Source organism: Littorina saxatilis, linkage group LG2, assembly GCF_037325665.1.
Source record: "Littorina saxatilis isolate snail1 linkage group LG2, US_GU_Lsax_2.0, whole genome shotgun sequence".
In the NCBI taxonomy this organism is placed as follows: domain Eukaryota; kingdom Metazoa; phylum Mollusca; class Gastropoda; order Littorinimorpha; family Littorinidae; genus Littorina; species Littorina saxatilis.
This window is the reverse complement of record NC_090246.1, coordinates 622,779-649,080: the sequence shown is the minus strand read 5'-3', so window position 1 is coordinate 649,080 and position 26,302 is coordinate 622,779. Positions and strand designations below refer to the sequence as shown.

Below are 26,302 nucleotides of genomic sequence, written 5' to 3'. Positions count from 1 at the left end.
AACCGGCCGTCGTCTGCTACGACCCTTGCGTGACCCTGCTTCCGGGCTTTTCTTTTTTTAAACTTTCACAACTTCGAATTGTTCTGATCTTGTCTTGATGAAAAACGAATTCTTTTATGATTAAAGAATGTTTGTGTAACAAGCTGTCAATTTATTATTTAGATTTTAAAAGTTAGGTCTAGCGCAAAAACGAGGCGCCGTTGTTGTTAACGGAACAAGTCTACGAAAATAAATTCTTGGAAAATGTCTCACGCTCGACAGAAAGCAGCCAGGATGTTCCCGTTCGGTGAGCGTTCAAATGGAAGTATGCTTGTACTGTATTTAGACGCTCGGGGAGCTCTGTGATGGTTTACGGGAGGCTTACTGTGCCTTTAATGGTATGATGTGTAGGGTGTGTGTGTGTTTGTGTGTGTTTGTGTGTGTTTCTGTGTGTGCGCGCGCGTGTGTGTGTGTATTTGTGTGTGTGCATTTGTTTGTGTGTGTGTGTGTGTGTGTGTATGTGTGTGTATTTATGTGTGCACGCGCGCATGCGTGTGTGAAATTGCGTATGTGTGGGCAAACATATGAACGTAAATAAAGTCGGTTTCCCCTCAACATTTAAATGTTTTAAAAATGTGTTTATATAACCAACCATCGAAGTGCGTGGCTGAAAGGAAACGTACATATAACAGATGTTTTATATTGTACTTTACTAGCTTCATCATGTCAGCAGAGCGTTTGACCACTTCAATCGTTCAGGCGAAAGCCGAGAAAGTGATGCAGATCTTTACATTCGCTTTTGTATTGGCATCATGTTCTCTGAGCCATGAGAGTAGTATGCTGAGTTCAGGCCCTGCTGAAGATCCCGTCCATTCCAGTCATCACAGCATGCCATACAGTTCAGTGTCTTCTCAAGATCCCGTTAAATCAAGTCATCACAGCATGCCGCACAGTTCAGTGTCTTCTCAAGATCCCGTTAAATCAAGTCATCACAGCATGCCGCACAGTTCAGTGTCTTCTCAAGATCCCGTTAAATCAAGTCACCTCAGCATGCCGCACAGTTCAGTGTCTTCTCAAGATCCCGTCAATTCAAGTCACCTCAGCATGCCGCACAGTTCAGTGTCTTCTCAAGATCCCGTCAAATCAAGTCACCTCAGCATGCCGCACAGTTCAGTGTCTTCTCAAGATCCCGTTAAATCAAGTCATCACAGCATGCCGCACAGTTCAGTGTCTTCTCAAGATCCCGTCAATTCAAGTCATCACAGCATGCCGCACAGTTCAGTGTCTTCTGACTATAATAATAATTCAATACAGACCAGCAAGATCCATGATCTTCTTGACGAAGAGCATTCATTAGGTGGCGTTTTACTGTCTGCATTTGCAAGACCGACGAACTTGACCCAGTCCAGTGCATTAAGTCCTAGTGTATATTTTGAAGTGCCTGAGACGTCGACGTCAGTCTTGGAATTTTACGTCAACTCCAAACTTGAAGGTGCGTGTACAACAAGAATGCTCATGTATCGATGCTGATGAGTGTGTTGCCGTGTAATCAATAAGCGCTCACTTTTATATAATCATAATTACTGTACTGGTGTTGGTTTTACGATTATTCAAGCTCGTTATACGTATGTTACTTGAGTGCACTCTTTGACTGTAATTCAGGTTGCTTGTATGATCAAACGCGTCATTTAACAGCTATTTCTGCACCCTGTGGAAGGCCCGCCTAGACATCCACTCACAAGATGATGATATCGAACGCCTTACAAGAGCCTCGACCTCCGTAAGCTAAACAAAGACAGTCTCTCGGGATTTCCATTCTGAGATACAAATCGAACATTGTGTGATCTCTACTTTGTGGTTGCGTGGCATCGTTTTGTGTTGTGCTGTACTATGTTCTGTTCTTTGAATTGTTTTGTACTCGGTGTTTTTATATATTTTTTATTTGTTTAGCCTTTTTCTGTTCTTTCCTTTTTACATTTAGTCAAGTTTTGGCTTTTTGTTTTAACATAGACGGGGACTCGAGACGAGGGTGGTGGTGTATGTGTGTCTGTGTGTGTATGTGTCTGTGTGTGTGTGTGTGTGTGTAGAGCGATTCAGACTAAACTACTGGACCGATCTTTATGAAATTTGACATGAGAGTTCCTGGGTATGAAATCCCCGAACGTTTTTTTCCTTTTTTTGATAAATGTCTTTGATGACGTCATATCCGGCTTTTCGTGAAAGTTGAGGCGGCACTGTCACGCCCTCATTTTTCAACCAAATTGGTTGATATTTTGGTCAAGTAATCTTCGACGAAGCCCGGACTTCGGTATTGCATTTCAGCTTGGTGGCTTAAAAATTAATTAATGACTTTGGTCATTAAAAATCGGAAAATTGTAAAAAAAAATAAAAATTTATAAAACGATCCAAATTTACGTTTATCTTATTCTCCATCATTTGCTGATTCCAAAAACATATAAATATGTTATATTCGGATTAAAAACAAGCTCTGAAAATTAAATATATAAAAATTATTATCAAATTTATTTTTTCGAAATCAATTTAAGAACACTTTCATCTTATTCCTTGTCGGTTCCTGATTCCAAAAACATATAGATATGATATGTTTGGATTAAAAACACGCTCAGAAAGTTAAAACGAAGAGAGGTACAGAAAAGCGTGCTATCCTTCTCAGCGCAACGAATACCCCGCTCTTCTTGTCAATTCCACGGGCACTGCCTTTGCCACGGGCGGTGGAGTGACGATGCTACGAGTATACGGTCTTGCTGCGTTGCGTTGCGTTCAGTTTCATTCTGTGAGTTTGACAGCTACTTGACTAAATATTGTATTTTCGCCTTACGCGACTTGTTTTGTGGATAATTTTAGTCAAGTTTTGACTTATTGTTTTAACATAGACGGGATCTGTGTGTGTATGTGTGGAGCGATTCAGAGAAAACTATTTGACTGATCTTCAGTTTCATTAAACTTTTGCATGAGAGTTTCTGCAAATGATATCCCCAGACGTTTTGTTCAATGTCTTTGATGACGTACATTCGTCCTTTACGGCTTTTTGTGAAAGTTGAGGCGGCACTGTCACACCCTCATTTTTTAATCAAAGTGATTGATATTAATATGGTCAAGCAATCTTCGACGAAGCCCGGACTGTACATGTGGGATTGCATTTTAGATTGGAAGCTTACAAATGTATTGATAAGTTTCATCATTCAAAATCTAAAAATTCTCATTTGAATTACTATTTGAGTAATCGATTTAAAATTGATTTCATCCAATTTATTTACATTTCCTAATCCAAAAACGTGTAGATAATTATGTTATATTTAAATTTAAAAACAAGCAAAGAAAATTAAAAACAACAGAAAAAAGCGCGCTTTCCTGTAAGCGCTATACACTACTGCGCTATACTGGCTTGTCACTTTCGGTGCGTGAACGTTTTAGCGCGGCCGCGTGGTATGCAATCGACAAGTATTGTCTTAGTGAAAAAATGCGGTGCGTTCAGTTTTATTCTGTGAGTTCGACAGATTGACTAAATGTATTAATTTAGCTTCACGCGACTTGTTTAGTTATGTGATGCTATATCCGGTTGTGTCATAAATATTAATTATGCTCGTTTCTGATCTATAGGATTTAAATTTTGCATACAAAGTACAGAATATGACTGTCACTCCTTTCCTTTAATGATATACGATACCGAAATATTCAGTCTGTGACCTTACGATTACTTTTTTTACAACTGATATGTTGAATCACCGATATAAACGTAGTTTTTGAAATTCTTTGTCAGTTACTCGGGAGACATGCAGACGCCATATATATTCACGGTATTACGTCTACGACGTCTTTGTTTGGCTTTTCATTTCAAAAGAGATGGTCAAAACAGACGTCTTTGTTTTAATCGTAATCGGTACTGTATGTCTTTAAACAAGGACATCTGCAGTCAAAAGGGTACGAACAAGATGAGGATTATGACCACATAGACAAGTGGCGTCACACAGCCTCCGTGATTGGTCCGCCGAATCACGTGATCATGCTGAGCTTTCTGACAACAGCAGAAACATCATGTGTTCGACAGACAGTGGAAATCCTGGTTGGTGGTAGGAACGTGAGCGAGGCTGACATGGTAGCGACGGTGTGCAAAGACCGTGTTCCCGACGTGACAGTGCACCATGCTAACGTTGTGCACGTGCTTTGGACGATTAATACTCACCCGAAGGACTACTATGAGAAAGAAGGAGAATTCTTCTACATACCTGTTCTTGGCTTCCGCCTGCGATTTTCCTTCCACGAGGTTTGTTAAAGGCACAGTGCGTTAAAGGTGCAGTAAGTTAAAGGTACATTGTGTTAAAAGCGAAGTGTGTTGAAGGCACAGTATGTTAAAGGGACAGTGTGTTTAAAGGCACAGTGCTTAAACGACACAGTGTGTTTAAGGCATAGTGCGTTAACGGCACAGTGCGTTAAAGGCACAGTGTGTTAAAGACATAGTGAAAAAACGATTTTGTTTAATAATTATTTTGAAAGCCAGTCTAAAGTTGAAAATCCAGACGATCCCCTGCCCGAGGCAAATTGGTGTAATACATCTTTATCGACTTTTGAATTAACAGAAGCTGAAGTTGTCCAAGTGTTAAGGAATTTAAATTTATCCAAGGCCGTGGGCCCTGACGGAATACATAATAAATTGCTTGTAGATGGATTACCTGTTATCGTTCCACCGCTTACAGTTCTCTTTAACAGATCCTTGTCTGAGGGTGTTTTTCCAGTTATCTGGAAAACTGCTCACATTACGCCCATTTTTAAGAAAGGCGATAGGAGTGCTTGTTCCAACTACCGTCCAATCTCTTTGCTGAGTTGTATTGGGAAGGTGCTTGAAAAATGTATACAAATCCGTGTGTTTGGTTATTTGAAAAATTATGATTTGATTACACACTGCCAATCTGGTTTTATTGCTGGTGATTCGACTGTTTATCAACTATTGAGTATATATGATGATTTTTGTGTTGCACTTGATAAAAACATTATGTCACAGGCAATATTTTTTGATGTATCCAAAGCTTTTGATAAAGTCTGGCATCGCGGTCTGCTCCACAAGCTTGAGGCGATAGGTATAAGAGGTCCCTTGCTTGTTTGGTTTGAACATTACTTGAGCGATCGCAGACAAGCAGTAGTATTGAAAGGAACCAAATCAAGTTATGCTACCCCTTCTGCTGGTGTCCCTCAGGGTTCTGTCTTAGGACCTCTTTTATTTCTCATTTATATTAACGATATTGGTGTTGGTCTTGAATCAGTGTTGAAACTCTTTGCAGACGATACGAGTATGTACTTAAGTTTAGATAACGATGATGTACGAGCAGAGATTTTGAATTCTGATTTGGATAAAATTCGCACATGGGCTTCTAAATGGAAAGTCACTTTTAATTGTCAAAAGACAGAATTGTTGGACATTTGTAGGCAACAAAATGTTTTACTTCCACCATTGTATTTCGAAGATGCACACTTAGTTGATGTTGAAAATCACAAGCACCTTGGCGTCATTCTACAAGGTAATTGTAAATGGGATTCCCACATAAAAAGTCTAATTGCTAAATGTAGAAAGTCAATTGCGTGTTTTGGTTTATTCAAGCATCGTTTAAACAGAAAATCACTTGAAGTTATATATAAATCCTTTATGTTACCATTGTTTGATTATGCGGACGTTATCTGGGATAACTGTACACAGTGTTTGGCAGACGAGTTGGAGACATTGCATCTCGATGCAATCCGAATCATTGTAGGTGCAGTACGTGGCACAAGCCACCAAAAACTGTATAACGAATCGGGTTTTGTGCCCCTGAAAGAAAGGCGACGTCGTCATAAACTTTTGCTGTATTATAAAATTGTAAATCGTTTAACCCCAGAATATTTATATTCCAAACTGCCGGTCCTGGTTTCCGATGTAAATCCTTACCACAGACGACGCCCTCTTGAACGTAAGTTTCCATTGTGCAGAAGTGAGTTATATAAATCTTCATTTTTTCCTTCAACGACAGCTTTGTGGAATAATCTTCCAGAAAATATACAACAAACGCAGTCAGTTGGTGAATTTAAAAGGTATTTGACCGATGGAGATGTTGTTCCACCGTATTATTATTTAGGCAACCGCCAGGGACAGGTACTTCACAGCAGGTTGAGATTAAACATGAGCGATTTGCAACAAGACTTAGTTAACCGACACCTCTCTGATAATTTAGAATGTACGTGTGGAGCATGCCCGGAAGATTCTGAACATTTCTTATTACACTGTCCAAAATTTAAAGAACATAGAACCATTTTATTCAATAGTCTGCCAACACACGTTCTGGACTGCAAAACACTCTTGTTTGGAAATACTGATTTAACTATATCTTTGAACACGAAAATATTCTCTGTTGTACAAGACTATGTTATGTTAACTAATCGCTTCGGCTGATATTATATTAACTGTGCAATTGATGTAGCCAGGCATTCTCTCCCTCCCTCTCTCTCTCTCCCTCTCCCTCTCTCTCTCTCTTTACCCTATTTGTATAAAATATAATTAAAGATTATCAAGATAAGTGTTGAAGCTATTACTTGTTCGCCATGTTTTGCTATCTGAATGTGTATTGATTATAAGTTCAAGAACGTGTCCATAAGCAATCTGCTTGTTAACGTTCTCAATGTTGTTATTGTTTGAAACGTGTGTATGAGAATTTGAATAAACACGCTTAAACCAAAGACATAGTGTGTTAAAGGTGTGATAGGGTGGAGTGGAAGGGGGGATAGGCCAGGAAGCATAAATGAGACGCCAAGACAGAGGTTGCGATAACGTGACTTTTACTTAACGTACACCAGAAAGTAGACACCAGAAAGCAGTGAAGTTCCTTCCTCAATATACAGCCGCACACAACTCGTCGGAACTCGAATTACGATCCCGGTCGAAAGTCACTTCGCTGATGTAAAACCAGCTCTAAAACGTTTGTTCAACTGAACACACACACAAAGTCTCTCTGAACAATCCTCGAATCACTCCTTTGCCAAAATAAACGTTATAATGGCTCAGCTACACTCCTTACATTAACACAGTAATCGTTCAATCAAAAGTTAAACAGCACAAATCCAGGATACGCTCACTGTTACACGTCTTCTCACTATGAAATCACACCGGGTACTATTCTAGCCCACGCTATCATTCTGAGTCACGCGCGCACCCGTTCAAACAATCAACCAATAAGAAACCAGCCTTCCTACACACCTACAACACACAATAATCCTAGCGGGAGACACAACTTGGGTCAGGGGACGATAATAGACAGGGGAGGCTACCGCTCCTTTCACAGCAGACTCTGCACCCGAGTTGTTGGCCTTTAAGTCAACACCGGTGTTTTGTGGAATTCTGTTTGTGATGGGGTCTGGTGGTTTCCGATTGTCTGTATGTTCATGGAAACCTTCGGGTTTGCATAACAGTTTTTATAGGACTAAGAAATTAGCCCTAACATTTTCAATCCTGTTTGATTGCACTTCGCTTCCCGAGGTGATCGCAGTGTTTTACGGCACTCGGTTACATCTGGCGCTGCGAGCAGGATCGGACTCGGCATGATATGTTCAGGTAATGGCATAATATGACCACTGAACATTTTCGTGCTGTTCTCATTCTGCGAACTTGGGATGGACAGTGGTCCCCCGGTTCGGAACTTCGGGACGAAGTTCATTCAAACGGGGGCGATTGTGACAGGGGAGGCTACCGCTCCTTTCACAGCAGACTCTGCACCCGAGGTGTTTTGTGGAATTCTGTTTGTGATGGGGTCTGGTGGTTTCCGATTGTCTGTATGTTCATGGAAACCTTCGGGTTTGCATAACAGTTTTTATAGGGCTAAGAAATTAGCCCTAACATTTTCAATCCTGTTTGGTTGCACTTCGCTTCCCGAGGTGATCGCAGTGTTTTACGGCACTCGGTTACAAAGGCACAGTGCTTTAAAAGCACAGTGTGTTAAAGGCACAGCGTGTTAAAAGCACAGTGTGTTAAAGGCACAGCGTGTTAAAAGCACAGTGTGTTGAAGGCATAGTGTCTTTAAGGCACATGATACCTTTTGTTGAGGAACATTACAATGAACTTACGGTAAGAAAACACGGGGGGGAAAATCTTCTTCTTCTTCTTCTTCTTCTTCTTCTTCTTCTTCTTCTTCTTCTACGTTTGTGCGCTGAAACTCCCACGTTCATTTATGTTTTTGCACGAGTGGATTTTTACGTGTATGAACGATTTTACCCCGCCATTCAGGCAGCCATATGCCGCTTTCAGCGGAAGCATGCTGGGTGTTTTCATGTTTCTATAACCCACCGAACTCTGACATAGATTACAGGATCTTTTCCGTGCGCACTTGGTCTTGTGATTGCGTGTACACACGAATGGGAGATAAGGCAATATAGCAGGTCAGCACATAAGTTGACCTGGGAGATCGGAAAAATCTCCTCCCTTAACCCACCAGGCGCGGTTGGGATTAGAACCCACGACCTTCCGTTTCGGAGGCCGGCGTCTTACCACGTACTAAACCATTGCGCCCGTCGCAAATTAATTACAACATGGAGTGCTTGAAAAGCCTGATAAGCACACACTGAGCACTAAACGTCGTGACCTAGCTGCAGCCACTTTAGCAAAAGTCAATTCTCAGTGGACACGTTCTCACACACAAATGTCACATGGGATTATGTTTTACCTTTTCCGATTTTTCGTGTCTTTGAGAGGGATAGATCAATACACTAATTTGCAGCTGGAAAAAAGATAATATATTTGGCGCGACAGGGACAACAATTTTCTTAATCCTTCTCCAAAAGAACTGTGTAAACCGGAAGTCTGTTTTCCCCCAAGAAATAGGAAAGCCGAGACTAAAATGGAGGCTACCTTGTGCTCAGTCCCAACCGCTACTGTAAGTCGTCAATATCCGGCAAGGTTTATACGTTACTTCCATCGAACAGATTCCATAAATTCCCCTTGTCTATTTTTTCTCTCTCAGTAATATCGGTTTGTTGAAAAGCCAGAAGAGCGCATGTATCGTCGCACATCGACTAAAAGTAATGGTCACTGATAACTTGTGTTTTATAATCCACTTGCGACAGAAGATAATAGTGTACGTTGGTTTCCAGAAAACAACTCCACTCTTGCAACAGCTACCCAGCGGTCTGTGGAACTGTTCTGTGCCCCAGTGGCCCGAGTTCAAGTCCCATTTCCGCTGTAACTACGACACGGAGTGTGCCGGGGCGGAGGACGAGACTGACTGTCCATACACTGGCCACTGCCCACCGGGTCTCGTCCAGGCCGATGGGAGGTCAAGGGTCAAAACTAGTGCAACTGTGATACTGTCCATGCATTCGTTCGTCCTTTGAATTAATGACGTCATTCACAATCCTATCCGTTCTGTGTCTATGTTTATCTTCCTATTTCAATCTCAGTGCACTTTTTCTTGGTCCGTATATTTGTTTTGCTTCGTTCTGCAAAAGTGTATATTTCTTGTCATGTCACACCCACCCCCTACCCCACCCCCTAAAAGCAATCAAATAGACAAATATAAAACGAAAAACAACAACAACACAAAAAAGCAATGCATTAATTATGAAACTATTCAAAATAATGTGTAACAAAAGCACATAAAACAGAAAGAGTGTCCGTGTGCTCGTACGATGTTATGTAAATTGTACAAAAGTCAGACCATTTGTGGAAGGAGTATGCATGTGCTGAAGTTTATATTCCCCAACTATAAAGTGATTCGGTCAACAGATGTAGAAGTAATTAGCTGCGCACTTCCACAGTTGCGACGATGGCCAAAATCCGATCCAGATCCTGAAACCCTGCTTCGACTCGCCAAAGTCTCGTGACGGCTTTAAACTTACCGGACCTACCCCTCGGCACTTCAGTCACTAACGGCATGATGCCGCCGGTAATCTTTTGATGTTTGGATGGCTGTGTCTGCATGTGGTCTTATGCCATGGGGCGCCTCGCTGACCGTGCTTATCTCGTCCAGTAGGAAGCGTTGAGTGGCGACGATGGTCTTATGAATGCCAGTTAAAATCGGAATTTAGATCCCTTTAGCTAAAAAGGCTCCAGCCGCTAAAGCCACCTCACATCTTTTTATTTCCTGAATACGACTCCTTAACTTGCAAGTAAGGCGTTTGCCGCGGTGGCTGCGTCACATGACGCGGCAGAAATGGCGATATGCGCAGGTGTACAGCGCAAGAATCGAGGTAACAACCGTAATAACTAACGGTGTTCTAATATGGTGACGTGAATTGCAGTTACAATCAGGAGTTAGCCTACTACTAGCTATAGCAATCAACCCGGTAGCTGCTAACGCCATTTTCAATATCCTACTGCTCCTGAATACCGTTCCTGACATGGACACCAGGGATGCAGAGTGCGCTCAGTTGTCTGCACGGAGATCACATTTTGGCTCCTGCCAAGAAAACCTGGACAATGCTTAGACCCCCCCCCCCCCCTCCCCCCCCCCATACCATGCTATACCAATTCAGGAATTATCTGTGTTTTCTTAACCACAGCAAAAATAGTTCTAATATCCATAGACGCTTGAAACATGAACAAACAACCACAGTTAAAGGAATGTCAAGGACATGAGATTTCGTATGCAGCGTAGCTCACTGTGTTAGCTGACCTATTTCAACTAAGCTCACCTTGTCGGTTAGCCTATTCTAAGTCACCTCACAATGACAGCCTATTTCGAGTTAGTTTACAGTAACCGGAAGCCTGTCAAATAAGGTTGCCGTTTCAGGAAGTCAAGTTAACTTACACTGTGCCTGCCCGCGCAGGGCCTCTTTTTTAAATCGGGTTTTCAACTCTCTTTTTTGTATTCAGTTGTACTTATGACAGGTGGACAAGTTTGTTGTTTGTTGCGTGAAACGTCCCTTACTTTCGTTTTGTGTGTGTGTGTGTGTGTTTTTTTGTACATTTAGTCAAGTTTTGACTAAATGTTTTAACATAGAGGGGGAATCGAAACGAGGGTCGTGGTGTATGTGTGTGTGTGTGTGTGTGTGTGTGTGTGTGTGTGTGTGTGTGTGTGTGTGTGCGTGCGTGCGTGCGTGTAGAGCGATTCAGACCAAACTACTGGACCGATCTTTATGAAATGTTACATGAGATTTCATGGGAATGTTATCCCCGGACGTTTTTTCATTTTTTTTTATAAATACCTTTGATGACGTCATATCCGGCTTTTTGTAAAAGTTGAGGCGGCACTGTCACGCCCTCATTTTTCAATCAAATTGATTGACATTTTGGCCAAGCAATTTTCGACGAAGGCTGTACTTTGGTATTGCATTTCAGCTTGGTGGCTTAAAAATTAATTAATGACTTTGGTCAATAAAAATCTAAAAATTGTAAAAAAAATAATTGTTTTATAAAACGATCCAAATTTACGTTCATCTTATTCTTCATCATTTTCTGATTCCAAAAACATACAAGTATGTTATATAATATTTGGATTAAAAACAAGCTCTGAAAATTAAAAATATAAAAATTATGATCAAAATTAAATTTTCGAAATCAATTTAAAAACACTTTCATCTTATTCCTTGTGGGTTCCTGATTCCAAAAACATATAGATATGATATGTTTGGATTAGAAACACGCTCAGAAAATTAAAAACGAAAAGAGGTACAGAAAAGCGTGCTATCCTTCTCAGCGCAACTACTACCCCGCTCTTCTTGTCAATCTCACTGTCTTTGCCATGAGCGGTGGACTGACGATGCTACGAGTATACGGTCTTGCTGAAAAATTGCATTGCGTTCAGTTTCATTCTGTGAGTTCGACAGCTTGACTAAATGTTGTATTTTTGCCTTACGCGACTTGTTTTCTTTTTTGTCTCAGCTTTGCGAGTTCAGCCTTGATCAAGCAGTCTCGTGAAGTTGTTTGTTTGTTTAGTGTTTCACGGAGAACGTAATTTTGCGTGTGCTTTGCAGTTTCTTATTTTTATATGGTGAGCTATTATTCCGTTTGTGAGTTCGGAGGTGTTGATGTTTGTCAGTTTTGGGTGTTGAGATTTGTCGTCCTATGTCCTTCCACTGAGAGGGTGGTGTTGTGTGAACCTGGAATACGTTTTCACTGTGACTGCTTCTGATCCGCTTGTATTGTTGTTGTTGTATGGAAGCCTCATTGTTTGGTGTATGCTGGTAACGTTCACACTCTACAGTCACCAAATTAAAAGGAACTAGACCAACAATGAGTCTGTGTGTCGGTGAGAGTGTGAACGTTGCCAGCATACACCAAACAATGAGGCTTCCATACAACAACAACAATACAAGCGGATCAGAAGCCGTCACATACACTATCAGCTAACCTATTACCCCTGAGAGAACAGTGTCGTGGAGCCTATTTAAAAGTTAGCACACTGGTTGGGCTGACCAATGGGCATGTTTTATTGGCGACCCTTGCCACTAGGGTCGGACGAAAGTTCGCTGAAACGGGCTCTGGTCAAACTTGATCACGTCACTTTGGTTGCTCTAGTCCGATCCAAACACAGTCGAGGGTTTGTGTGGTTCAAACTGGCGTCGAATGTTTTGAGTGAGATCTGTCCAGTGATGTTTAACTTACGAGACAAATTGTAGACGGTGTTCATTTCAAAGCACATTCTGCATTGACAACAAGTTTGATGTAGTGTTGGCTATCTTTGCGAAGAAGGTTTGTTGGATATTGAGTTTGTTTATGTGAGTTTGTTTGATCGTTAAGAAACTCCAAGAACATCCATCTAGCGACGGCCATTTTGGATGAGTATGGTTCGACCAGACCACGTTTCAGCGAAGCGACCCGAGTGACATGCGCAGTGGACTAACCAGACTAGACTAGGGTCGACCATTGAAACTCGCCCTATGTTTTAGATGCTACATTTACGACAATCCCCGTGGCGCCATCTCGTGGCTTGAAGCCAACATCCTGTGCGCAGAACGATACGGGGGGTATCTTGCCAGCTTCAACACTCGACAGGAATGGTTGGAGGTGATGTCTGCCTTCAGACTCGTCAAATCTCGCATCAAATACTTTGTGGGCCTTCGCACTGCTGACGCCGGCAAACATACCATGTAGGTTCAACAGCCGGCACACATACCATGTAGGTTCAACAGCCGGCAAACATACCATGTAGGTTCAACAGCCGGCAAACATACCATGTAGGTTCAACAGCCGGCACACATACCATGTAGGTTCAACAGCCGGCACACATACCATGTAGGTTCAACAGCCGGCACACATACCATGTAGGTTCAACAGCCGGCATACATACCATGAGCGACTTAAAAACTCGGACTGGGAATCCACATGAAAAACACTCTGTGCGTCTTCATCGCCTCGCTTTGCCCTTTGCCGGAACAGCTCAAGATGGCGGGAGTTGTTGCTTTGCAAGTCGTATATTTTCCGATTCTAGTTTTAAATTTATTACAGGTGTATTTAATGATTAAAATACACGTGTATTCAAATCATTTACTACACGTGTATTTTATCATTTCTTACACGCGTATAAACTATTTCCTGCACGTGTATTTGATCATTTCTTACACGTGTATGAATTATTTATTACACGTGTATTTAATCATTTCTTACACGTGTATGAATTATTTATTACACGTGTATGAATCATTTATTACACGTGCATTAATCATTTATTACACGTGTATTAATAATTAATTACACGTGTATTAAATATTTATTACACGTGTAGTGTACTAATCATTTTTTACACGTTATGAGCCAAACGGCTTTCCATAACCATGTAGGTTCAACAGCCGAACAACAATCAAAATGCAAACGGTGGTGTGAAAGGGTGAAGAGTCCGTCTGTTTAAAAGCTCGGCGGACTTTGGTTCCAATGAAAATGTGTCCCTGGACTTTGTGTACTTGGACCATTTCCTTGGAAGAAGTGTCCCGCTTCCCAGGCTGGAGAGTCCGCGCAGGAGCGAGGAGAGAGAGAGAGAAAGAGAGAACATGAAAGAGAGAGAAGGAGCGCTTGACTGATTGATTGACTGGCTTATATACTAAGTGTGTGTAAATGAAAATAACACACCTACAAAATAAATAAAACAGATGTTAAAGTTAGTACACCTAAGGCGCCATTTTGGAAAGTTTTCTGAAGATTTGGACCTTAAGACGTTCAATGGACAATCGCTGTACTGTAATTTAGAAACACCTGCAATGCGTTGCTAGGAACTGCCCCGAAAGTATGCCAAATAATAAAATGAATTTTAATCAGCGAGCAGTTCGCTTCGTCCTGCTCTCCTGTGTCAGGAGTCCGGACTTCTGTTTGTCATCATACATTATTCAGTTTTCATAGAAACCCATTCGTCAAAGCAGATTAAAACCGTTGGATTGAGGGAGTCAAACCTATAGTCTAGCGAACGCATGCACATTCCGTGCCATACAAGACTTAAACGCTTCGCATTACATAAACAAACACACTGTACGAAAAGAATACCAAACAGCATTTAGATTTGAAACAAATGCGTTGTAACACAAAATATATCATGACTTCCCTACTTTGTCTCTGTTAATCTAGTGAGAAAATATCCAGCGATATTTCTCCGTAGGTCTAAAGTTCGGCCATGACCTAGGCAAAATAACTTGCGCAGCCGCAGAAACAAGAACAAGTCGCGTAAGGCGAAAATACAACATTTAGTCAAGCTGTCGAACTCACAGAATGAAACTGAACGCAATGCAATTTTTCAGCAAGACCGTATACATGTACTCGTAGCATCGTCAGTCCACCGCTCGTGGCAAAGGCAGTGAAATTGACAAGAAGAGCGGGGTGGTAGTTGCGCTGAGAAGGATAGCACGCTTTTCTGTACCTCTCTTCGTTTTAACTTTCTGAGCGTGTTTTTAATCCAAACATATCATATCTATATGTTTTTGGAATCAGGAACCGACAAGGAATAAGATGAAAGTGTTTTGAAATTGATTTCGAAAATTTAATTTTGATCATAATTTTTATATTTTTTTAATTTTCAGACCTTGTTTTTAATCCAAATATAACATATTTATATGTTTTTTGAAATCAGAAAATGATGAATAATAAGATGAACGTAAATTTGGATCGTTTTATAAAGTAATTATTTTTTTTTACAATTTTCAGATTTTTAAGGACCAAAGTCATTAATTAATTTTTATGCTACCAAGCTGAAATGCAATACCGAAGTCCGGCCAAGAGCGTGTTTTTAATCCAAACATATCATATCTATATGTTTTTGGAATCAGGAACCCACAAGGAATAAGATGAAAGTGTTTTGCAATTGATTTCAAAAATTTAATTTTGATAATAATTTTATATATTTAATTTTCAGAGTTTGTTTTTAATCCAAATATAACATATTTATATGTTTTTGGAATCAGCAAATGATGGAGAATAAGATGAACGTAAATTTGGATCGTTTTATAAAAAAAATATTTTTTTTACAATTTTCAGATTTTTAATGACCAAAGTCATTAACTAATTTTTAAGCCACTAAGCTGAAATGCAATACCGAAGTCCGGGCTTTGTCGAAGATTACTCGACCAAAATTTCAACCAATTTGGTTGAAAAATGAGGGCGTGACAGTGCCGCCTCAACTTTCACGAAAAGCCGGATATGACGTCATCAAAGACATTTTTATTTCACAGCTGCAATGGCCAATGCCAACAGAGAACAAAGACGTTTTGGGTACTCACGTCAAGTCTTCACTGACAAGCTAGGAACAGACGGAAAAGTCCGAACAAAAGTAAATGACGTGAAAGGCTCTTTCATTTTGCCTGTAACTTTGTCATGGCGTCTTTTTGTGACAGTATGCGCGACAATTGTTTGGCTTCCGGTGTCATTTTAGATTGAAAAGCAACTCAAAAGAAGTAGCTGAGTTTGTGTCTTGAAACAGTTGAAACACTCTTTTGGGTTGCCGTTTCAATGTTAACCAAAAAGTTAAAGAAAAAAACAATGTTCAGTTGCAAAATGACAGCGGATTGAGCATTTATTCCGGTTGATGAAGATACGATTGAAGCTTCTATTCACTCCGTCAACCAACAAGACTAGATTTGTAGCAGACGACATACAAAGTATGCGTTTTTCCTGTCTTGTGATGACGATTATGTCGTGATAAATTATCTTTACGTTGTGAAGACATTTCAAAACAAAATTTAGCTTTGATGCGTCACGGGATATATATACGTTTTCATCCATGGAATTAGTATTTTGTCTCGGCAGGGTGAATGAATTCATGATGTCTTTTCTGGAACTGGACAAAACTGGCCTTGCCAAGACTGAAACAAAATATTGTTCTACAACATCCAGGCTTGCGTTGATTATTCTGCCCATGGTGAATTTCCCATGCTTTGTTTCCACATCCCATGACACATTCTCCTTACTTTGGTCATGCCATATATACCTTACAGATCAGATTCATCCATGGTATAGCGTTATATTTTGTCTCGACGGGGTGAAAGAATATAATGACGTCAGAGCCTCGAGTGACGTCATCATATCCATTGACCCAGTCTCGACAAAATATCACGCGATACCATGGATGGACGGAGCTGTAACTTATACTTCTAAGACCTTTCTCGCGTGTGAGTCATCTATTCAACACCCAAAACGATTTCTGACTGCAGGTACCGCCAACAGTTCGAGTGGGCTGATGGGAGTACGGCTCTGTACCTTGGTCAATATTTTGAGGACTATGGCGACATCCAAGCATGTGGAGAGTTTCTCCCTTCTAAAGGCCGGATCAGGGTTGCGCTCAGTTGCTTGGGACTCTTTCGACACCATGTATTATGTGAACTTGCAAACGGAGACTCGAAACCTCCAAATGCTAATTCTTCGGTGACTAGGTCAATATCTTCCAACCAAAAGCTTCCGTTTCGACACGTGAGATGCCCCAAAGGTCACATGACACACTCTTTTCTGGCCTGTGACACAAAGAGTTCGTGTTTCCGGGAGATCTACGTCAGTAATGACGTAACAAGTTTGGCTTTCTGTTCCGCCGATCAGCATCGCTTTCCGCCACCTTTCCAGTGTGAAAATGGATTTGAACGCGTTCCCTACAGCCTGGTGTGTGACTACAGGGCAGACTGCACCGACAGCAGTGATGAAGACTTCTGTGTTTTTGACCCCTGCAACACTGACCAGACGAAATGCGGGGCAAGTAAACAGGTAAGGGAGAGGGCTCTCTATTCGCCAACCGATCTTCTTCTTCTTCTCGATCGCTCAGACAGGGACTCCGGAACTTCTGATGAAGTCTGCAGTACAGCGAAGACTCCGCAGGTTGGCCAACCGATCTAGTGTGGGTGTATCGTCCATAGACCAGTTGGCCTATGTTGGAACAGGTATTTGGTTATAGGGGAAGGGCTCCTAATATGGACCACTTTTTGTTTCATGCTAATAAACTAACTTGTTTTCTTCCGAAGAAGTTTCATTTTGTGTTTGGTAGTCCTTCTCTTTTAGGCCTAATTAGAGTGAAATAGCTTTGATAGACATTCAGCAAAAATTAAATACAGAAAAAATCACAAAGGGTCGATATTAGGAGCCTAAATGCCTAATATGGACCAGTGAAGCGGCCTTCACGAATCACTGTAAAAAGCTCCCTATACTTCAAAATAACATGATACAACTTATTGTACAAGTCAGACTAATTGAAATATGCTTTAGATTTAGCTGTTTCGGGTTGATGAGAGCATTATTTGAAGCACACCAGGAAACTAAAGAAGCTTATCAAAAACAGAGTGAAAATAAGTGAAATTATCAACTTCCACGAAAAGAAGACTTTTTGTTATCTTTTTTTAAAATCACGAGGGCTAGTTATAGGTTATTTCCAGCAAGCTTCTTAATGAATTAATGAAAATAGCCTTTAGCTTTTTTTTTCCTTCGATTTGTTGAAGGTGGTCCATATTAGGGGACTCGCACATACTTTGAGATTTTGCTATTATTTTCTGTTTGCAGTAGAAACTCGGGGTCAAACCTGCTAACATGTAACAAATACTGTCTTAGCTGTCATATTTATATAGCAATTTTTGTGTGATAAAAGCTTTGGCTGTGGGCAGAAACGAGTCCGTTTTAGGCAGCAAATTTAGAGTGAACGCTGCCAAAAGTGAAAACAAGTCGCGTAAGGCGAAAATACAACATTTAGTCAAGAAGCTGTCGAACTCACAGAATGAAACTGAACGCAATGCAATTTTTCAGCAAGACCGTATCGTATACTCGTAGCATCGTCAGTCCACCGCTCATGGCAAAGGCAGTGAAATTGACAAGAAGAGCGGGGTAGTAGTTGTGCTGAGAAGGATAGCACGCTTTTCTTTACCTCTCTTCGTTTTATTTTTCTAAGCGTGTTTTTAATCCAAACATATCATATCTATTTGTTTTTGGAATCAGGAACCGACAAGGAATAAGATGAAAGTGTTTTGAAATTGATTTCGAAAATTTAATTTTGATAATAATTTTATATATTTAATTTTCAGAGCTTGTTTTTAATCCAAATATAACATATTTATATGTTTTTGGAATCAGCAAATGATGGAGAATAAGATGAACGTAAATTGGGATCGTTTTATAAACAAAATAATTTTTTTACAATTTTTAGATTTTTAATGACCAAAGTCATTAATTAATTTTTAAGCCACCAAGCTGAAATGCAATACAAATATACTCGAATTAATATTCACCTTCTTGGGGAAGGGCTATTAAAAACATAATCTTTAATTCGAGTATATTTGTATAAGAAAAAGTGTTAAAACTCAGGACCACGTTCTGTTAAACAAGTTTAAAAATGAAAATTGTGAGAATAAATAGGGAGGGTGTGCAAGGCACGTGATAATTCTCTTAGGATGTACAGCTATCTGGTAAAAAGTCAAGCACACACATGCATGCTCGCACGCTTGTATCCTGCGCCATATAGGTTCTGTCTGTGCTAGACGGGATAAAATGATAGAATAATAAAATGACTACATGTATCTACATTGTCCGTCGACCTCCCCGCCACTGCAATAGCCGCAAGTGAGGCGATAGCACAATGCAGTACTGGCAAGTAATTGACTCTGCGTGTTTAAGTAGATAGTTTCGTCAGAGTTGATCTGAGTTCTTATTGGCGGTTACCAATTCCCGCCCGTGGGTTGGCTGGTTCTTGTAATCAGGGGATAAGCGTGTGTCACTCAACATCTCTTAGGCTTGGTGGGCGGAGTTATTGTGGGGGTGATTGTTCGGCGCGAAACTGCGCCCCTTCCTGTCCGTTGCGGTCGGGTGACAGTGTTACGTAAGCGCATAGAGCATAATTGTAAAGTTATGATGTTGCGCTATATAAATGCTCATTTATTATTATTATTATTATTCCGTTTATCAAATAATTATTTGGATACTTTTTCATAGTTTTTTCACCAGTTTTAGCTAAATAATCATTATTTAGAAGCTCATGTCCTAAATAAGTAATTGTTTATAAACAATGTAAAACAATTCTAAATATTTTTTTGTTTACGTAAACCATTCATTGTTTACCTAAACAATTCATTGTTTACGTAAATAATTCATTGTTTTCGTAAATAATTCATTGTTTACGTAAATAATGTATTGTTTACACAAATAATCACTTATTTCAAAAAATAAAAAAAATTTTGGGTGGAGAAAGTGAGCAGTTGCTAAATAAATCATTGTTTACCTATATAATGCATTATTTAGCAGATTCGCTAAATAATGAAAACTGCTTTAGTCTAAATAATATATTGTTAGACGTATTTTACATTGTTTGTAAACTATCAGCAATGTTGCTAAATAAATCATTATTTACGTAAACAATGAATTATTTACGTAAACAATGAATTGTTTAGGTAAATAATGAATGGTTTACGTAAACAAAAAAATATTTAGAATTGTTTTATAACATTGTTTATAAACAATTACTTATTTAGCACATGAGCTTCTAAATAATGATTATTTAGCTAAAACTGGTGAAAAAAACATGAAAAAGTATCCAAATAATTATTTGACAAACGGAATGCCATAGTTACGTGTCAATTCTTCCGTGTACTTAGGGGATGGGGTTGTCGTCAAGGGGGCGTGTCAGTTGCTCTGCAGACGCTCTGCAGTATTTGATTGGCTGCGAGTGTCGGAGGCTGTCAGCTGGGCAAGAGTCCACTTTCAAAGTGCATTGTAGAGACAAGATGTGCAAGCCGGTAGGCGGATGCTCCGCAGACAGCCCGGCCAAGATACACTTTTGAAGTATCGAAGTATACTTACCCACGGCTACTCAGCCGTGTATTTGACATACTTTCAATCCGCTATGAGCGAGGTGCAATACCTCGTGTGTGTGTGTGTGTGTGTGTGTGTGTGTGTGTGTGTGTGTGTGTGTGTGTGTGTGTGTGTGTGTGTGGATCTGAGTCTGTATCTGTATGACTGTGTGTCTTATCAGTGTGTAGAGTCTGACGAGGTGTGCGACGGGCCTGTTGACTGCGCTGACGACAGTGATGAGAGGAACTGCGGCAGAGAAAGGTCTGAAATTATCAAGACGGAATCCCAAGCCGCTTCGGTGACCTCCTCCTGGCAGCAGAGGATTCATGGCGGCCAAACCCTTAACCTGATCCAGATCATCTCCATCAAACCACCTTGCAGCGAGGACCTGTTTCAATGTGTTGAGGACGGCTATTGTTTCGATGTCCAGTTTCGCTGCAATGGGGTGCAGGACTGCCCGGGTGGCCAGGACGAAGCTGGGTGTGCTGATTACTCGTGTCCGGGTATGTACCGCTGTCGCGGGTCCAGGGTGTGCTACCGAGCAGACAAGCTGTGCGATGGTTTCGGTGACTGCCCGCAGCAAGACGATGAGCTGTTCTGTGACCTTCACTGTCCGTCGAACTGCACGTGCTATGGTCTGGCCTACACCTGTCCGCGTGTGTTCCCTGTGGATCAGTTCCCGCACCTGCGCTACCTGGACGCCGGTGACAGCGGCCTGACTGCACGGCACGTGAACCACAGCAGTTTGCTGATACATCTCAGTCTGGCCAGGTGCGGCCTGCTCTACCTGGGCAACCTCACCTTACCCAACCTGCGTAGTCTGGACCTGAGCGGCAACAGTCTGTCTGCCGTCAGTATTGACGAAATAAACCGCCTACAGAATTTGCAAAAGTTGATTTTGGCGGATAGTCCGTTGACCTCAATCTTGTTGACAGCGCAGTCTTCTTTGAACCTGAGGTATCTTGACCTGTCTCACGTGCAAATGGCCTCGCTCACTGTTCGCATACACCTTCCCTTCCTGCAGTTTCTCAACCTGTCCTTCACAGGTCTTGATGACGTGCAAGGAACAGGCTTCCAGTCGCTCTCTACTCTCCGGACCATCGACCTCCGTGGATGCCCTTTGACCCATTTTCCACGGCACATATTTCGAGACTTACAGCAGCTGCGGACTGTTTTTGCCGGCACTTACAGGATGTGTTGCCAGGAAACCCTACCGTCTGGTTTTAACCCCCAAAACTGTCACTCTCCTGAAGACGCCGTGTCTGCCTGTGAAAGGCTGTTGAAGTACGACTCACACAGCGTCTTGGTCGCCGTCCTTGCAGCTGTTTCTATCATCGGCAATGCATTGGGGTTTGTTGTGCGTGTATCAAAGAGAACCACGAGCAGATCTCAACAAGTCTTCTTCTTGTCGCACCTGTGTGCATCAGACTTTATCAACGGTATTTACCTGGCCGTTATAAGTGTGGCTGACCGGCTTTACCGAGGCACCTTTGTGTGGGAAGACGTCGCGTGGAGACAGAGTGTGGCCTGTAAAACAGCCGGCGTTCTCTTCATGATGTCCTGTCAGGTTTCAGGACTCTTCGTCTTCATCGTCACGGTGGACCATGTCCTTTCCTTAGCTTTTCGTCGTACTGGATTTACTTCCAAACCTTTTACTCTGTATGCGGTGACCTTTGTGGTCTGGGTTGTGGGGCTTGTCTTGGCCATAACACCTCTCGTTGCTGCCCGTTGGAGACACTCTGCTGAAACAGCGATATGCATCCCGTTAATGTTCACACAGCAAGACAACAGCTTTCTTGACCTACTGGTCATCCCCCAGTGCACCCTTAACGTTGGGGTAATGGCGGCTCAGATCTACATCTATCTCAAATCTAAAACCAATCCTCTGCTCGCCTTGAAAGCAGACAGCGAGCCCTCAGAAATTGGCAATGCCCGTCGCTTCCTGCCTGTAGCGGTATGCAGCAGCCTGTGCAGAATGTCTCTGCTGGTCCTGGCGGTGTCGCTGTATAAAGGAAGCATAACGTCTAACCAAGTGAGAGTGGCGGCCAGTCTTCTTGTTCTGCCGCTGAGCTCCGCGCTGCATCCTGTCATGTACGCCTACGGAGCGTTGAAGGAGAGACGCCAGGCAGCGCAGAACGAGCGACTGCTGAAATACTTGATGGCCAAGAGAAAGGCGAGGGGTTTGCATGTGAAATAGCTAAAGCCCAAGTAAAGTACTTCAGAAGTTATAGAAAAAAAGCTGCAACGTACACGATTACTGATCTGTTGAAGACAAAGAAGTAATTTTGTGTCTAATTAGTTATAGTGTGGAAACATTTCTTGTATATATGCACACTGAAATAAATGCATATATACGTTTGAGACTGTTGTAATTTTTGAAGACGCACACACACACCATCACCTCGTCTCGATTCCCGGTCTATGTTAAAAGGTTGAGTCAAATTTGACTGAATGTAAAACGAACTAAACACTGACCGAGGGGGTCTCGCGTCGCAGTAAACCTGTAAAGAGCAGGTCGCAGGACGCAATGAGTGTTGTTATCACGCGTACCGTGGGGGTGTTGTTATCACGCGTACCGTGGGGGTGTTGATATCACGCGTACCGTGGGAGTGTTGATATCACGCGTACCGTGGGGGTGTTGTCATCACGCGTACCGGGGGAGTGTTGTTATCACGCGTACCGTGGGGGTGTTGTCATCACGCGTACCGTGGGGGTGTTGTTATCACGCGTACCGTGGGGGTGTTGTTATCACGCGTACCGTGGGGGTGTTGTTATCACGCGTACCGTGGGGATGTTGTCATCGCGCGTACCGTGGGGGTGTTGTCATCACGCGTACCGTGGGAGTGTTGTTATCACGCGTACCGTGGGGGTGTTGTCATCACGCGTACCGTGGGGGTGTTGTTATCACGCGTACCGTGGGGGTGTTGTCATCACGCGTACCGTGGGAGTGTTGTTATCACGCGTACCGTGGGGGTGTTGTCATCACGCGTACCGTGGGGGTGTTGTTATCACGCGTACCGTGGGGGTGTTGTTATCACGCGTACCGTGGGGATGTTGTCATCACGCGTACCGTGGGGGTGTTGTTATCACTCGTACCGTGGGGATGTTGTCATCACGCGTACCGTGGGGATGTTGTCATCACGCGTACCGTGGGGGTGTTGTTATCACGCGTACCGTGGGGGTGTTTCAGAAAATTCTCTGCCGGATCTGTGCCCACGCAATTTTCCAGAGTTGATTTGACAAATCTAACTCTAAAATCATGCAGAACGTATACCGACACCAGCGTTCCATGTATTATTTACGTGCGAAGAATATGTTTTCCTTTATAGTTACACTGGGGGGGGGGGGGGGTGAAGGGGTCCAAGGGGGAGATAACCACAAGGTCGAGGCACAAAATGTCGAGGCCAATAGTCAAAAGCTTTAAAAAAAAATGCGAGGGTGGCTAAAGGTCTAGTGCACATTCAGTGGTGCACATGGATATGTGTGCGTGCACTGAGAAAGAAAATGTGACCTTTTCGATCGTCGACCTTGTGTATAGCCTCGACCTTGTGCTGTCGACCTTTTGTCGCACTCGGCATTTTCACTCAAGTCAAGTTCTGACCAAATTGCATCGGCCCTAGGTGTGTTTCTTCACCAAAGTATTGTTGCAGGGTGCGCTTGGCCCGAGAGGGACCCGTGTTGTGCTTCTTCACCGACGTGCGCATTGGCCGAGTGGATAAGACATTGGTGTCCTGTGCGTAACGTCGCGGGTTCGAATCCCGGTCGCGCATGGTGGGTTACGGGTGGACATTTTTTCCGATATCCCAGGTCAACTTATGTGCAGACCTCCTAGTGCCTTATCCCCCTTCGTATGTACACCCAAGAACAAGACCAAGTGCGCACGGAAATGATCCTGTAATCCATGTCAGAGTTTGGTGGGTTATAGAAACACGAAAATACCTAGCATGCTTCCCCCGAAAGCAGCGTATGGCTGTCTGAATGGCGGGGTAAAAAAACGGGCATACACGAACAAAACCACTCGTCCCAAAACATGAGTGAACGTTTGAGTTTCATCCCATGAACGAAGAAGAAGAAGAAGAAGAAGAAGAAGCTTCACCAAACAGTGGCGTGACAGTAGGCTTGCAGAGTCGGAGCTCGCGACTGCTGAAGCATACAATGAGTCTTCAGTAGCTCTAGCTGTCCCTACTGCTAACCCACAAGCCTTCAAAGCCATTCTCCTGTTGCTTTATATTCAGTTAAGTATTTACTGAAAGTATTGAAGGAGGACGGAGGGGACCTTTTCTCTCTCGGAATGTCTGTTTGTATGTGAAAAACATTTGTCAAAATCCCTGACGGATTTTTGTGGAAATAGATGCATACATGTTTTAGTGTACAGTCGAACCTACCCTGCAGACCACCTGTCAATAAAGACCACCTGTCAATAAAGACCACCTGTCAATAAAGACCACCCGCCCATAAATACCACCCTAAAGGAACCCCGACGGTTTTTGCTATATATATATACATCACCTTTCCATAAAGACCACATGTCTAACGAGACCAAAGACCACTCACGTTCGGTCCCAAGTCACGGTTTCAAATTGTCATGGAAGACCACCCGACGTCTTTTCCGACTCTGGTAATTGGGGAAATGCATATCCTTTATTGACACAGGTACAACAAAGAAAACACATGATTATAAGCAGTTATTATGTCAGTAAATGGACAAATCTTATGTTGATCGATTATTCTTAACTTTTTGCTCAGTGTATTTGCTGGCATCATTTATGCTCTTTCATTTTAAATGTTCACTTTTCATTCTTTAACGTTTTCTCCAAAGTAGAAATTGAAATAAAACTTTTGACGTAATTTAACTGTCTTTGACTTGAAAACGTTAACGTATATATTGGAATTGGAGGCTTATATATTCAAATGTGTTGGACATTCTTTTCTAGCTTTGAAACACATAGAAGCAAGCAGATGGCTTCGAAGCACGATTTTGAGTTAGTTATCCTAAAAACCATGTATTGTTTTTGTCATGATAATAATTGAGTAAAGTTTTGTGAAGTGAATACACTGCCAGACGGTACAGCCGGCCATATTCCCTCTCGCAATGTTTGATGTCCTACCTGGAACTAGCAGATATTACTCTCTGCATGCGATGAAACCGCTCTCCATTTGCAATGTACAAAACACGCGACATGTACGGTCTTGATGTAGCACTAGTGAATGTTTCATTTTGTCTCTACCACAAGCTTAAACGAGATTTGTGTTCTCATTTTCAATACGGTTGTTGTGTTAGTGTGTTCAACTACTCTGTTTAAGTAATATAAATCCGTTATATAACTTTTGAAGCAATCCAATTATTTCAATGTAACTTTGCTGATTATGAAACAAACGAACCCGTTTCTAAATCTGATCAAGGTAACTATAAGATCAAGGCCAAACGAGAAGTAAATTTAAAGGCAACCTTTTATTCGTGTTGAAAAAGGACAAGAATCCAACATTGAAAAAATAGGATGAGAACTGCTGTGGTTGCTTCCCTTTGGGGCTTTCGGACTGTTACTATTAGTCATGGTTTTGACGCGCAGGGACGGTCCCCTGCACAAAAGAAACTGCAGCAACAGTAGTATTAAACGTGTCTTTAAACACAGAAGTGCATGTCATCAATAGGAGCTTGTCTCTATAAAAACTAGAAATTCCTCCGAGGTAGGAAAAACACCCCCGTCCTTACCATTCTCACTGCCACCAACTGAGAAGGTTATTTCCCTTTGACCATTAATATGTCCCTCTATAAGTCCTTGTAGAATCTTAATCCACCAATAACTCCCTAACCGTGTGTTTGACTGGTCCCAATTTTTGTAAGGACCGTCTCAGGAATGTATAGAACCTGTTCACCAAGTTTGGTGACGATCGGTCCGTTCATTCTTGAGATCTATATGCGAACACAAACACACAAAAACAAACAAACAAACACATCGACCGAATCCTATACACACCCCTATACCGGGGGTGTAACTAAACCTTCCAAACCCTCAACACATGTGAAGGATTGTACATATGCGAGCCTGCATGGGAAAACCCGGCTAAAGACGCAGCGAGCTATTTTCGGTTACAATGGAAATAGGTCAGAAGGGATCA

General features: G+C 42.0%; 1 protein-coding gene and 1 long non-coding RNA gene across 2 annotated transcripts in view; one reads left to right on the top strand and one right to left on the bottom strand.

The window, feature by feature from the left end:
- Positions 1-26,302, bottom strand: part of LOC138957423 (uncharacterized) — a 268,397-nt gene that overhangs the window by 58,339 nt on the left and 183,756 nt on the right. The gene's annotated exons all lie outside the window — the stretch shown is intronic.
- On the top strand, positions 4,004-22,490 carry LOC138956985 (G-protein coupled receptor GRL101-like). Its single transcript, XM_070328173.1, has 5 exons — positions 4,004-4,264; positions 9,106-9,287; positions 12,841-13,041; positions 17,017-17,122; positions 20,364-22,490. Exons 1-5 carry the CDS (start codon positions 4,004-4,006, stop codon positions 22,377-22,379), a joined length of 2,766 nt encoding a protein of 921 aa, XP_070184274.1. The 3' UTR covers positions 22,380-22,490.

Bases quoted from the DNA above. Each gene is read 5' to 3' on its own strand.
- LOC138956985 (XM_070328173.1), top strand. From the start codon at position 4,004: ATGCTGAGCTTTCTGACAACAGCAGAAACATCATGTGTTCGACAGACA. The intron at 9,288-12,840 runs GTCAAGGGTCAA...CCTATGTTTTAG, and splicing joins CTCGTCCAGGCCGATGGGAG to ATGCTACATTTACGACAATC. The intron at 17,123-20,363 runs GTAAGGGAGAGG...GTGTCTTATCAG, and splicing joins AATGCGGGGCAAGTAAACAG to TGTGTAGAGTCTGACGAGGT.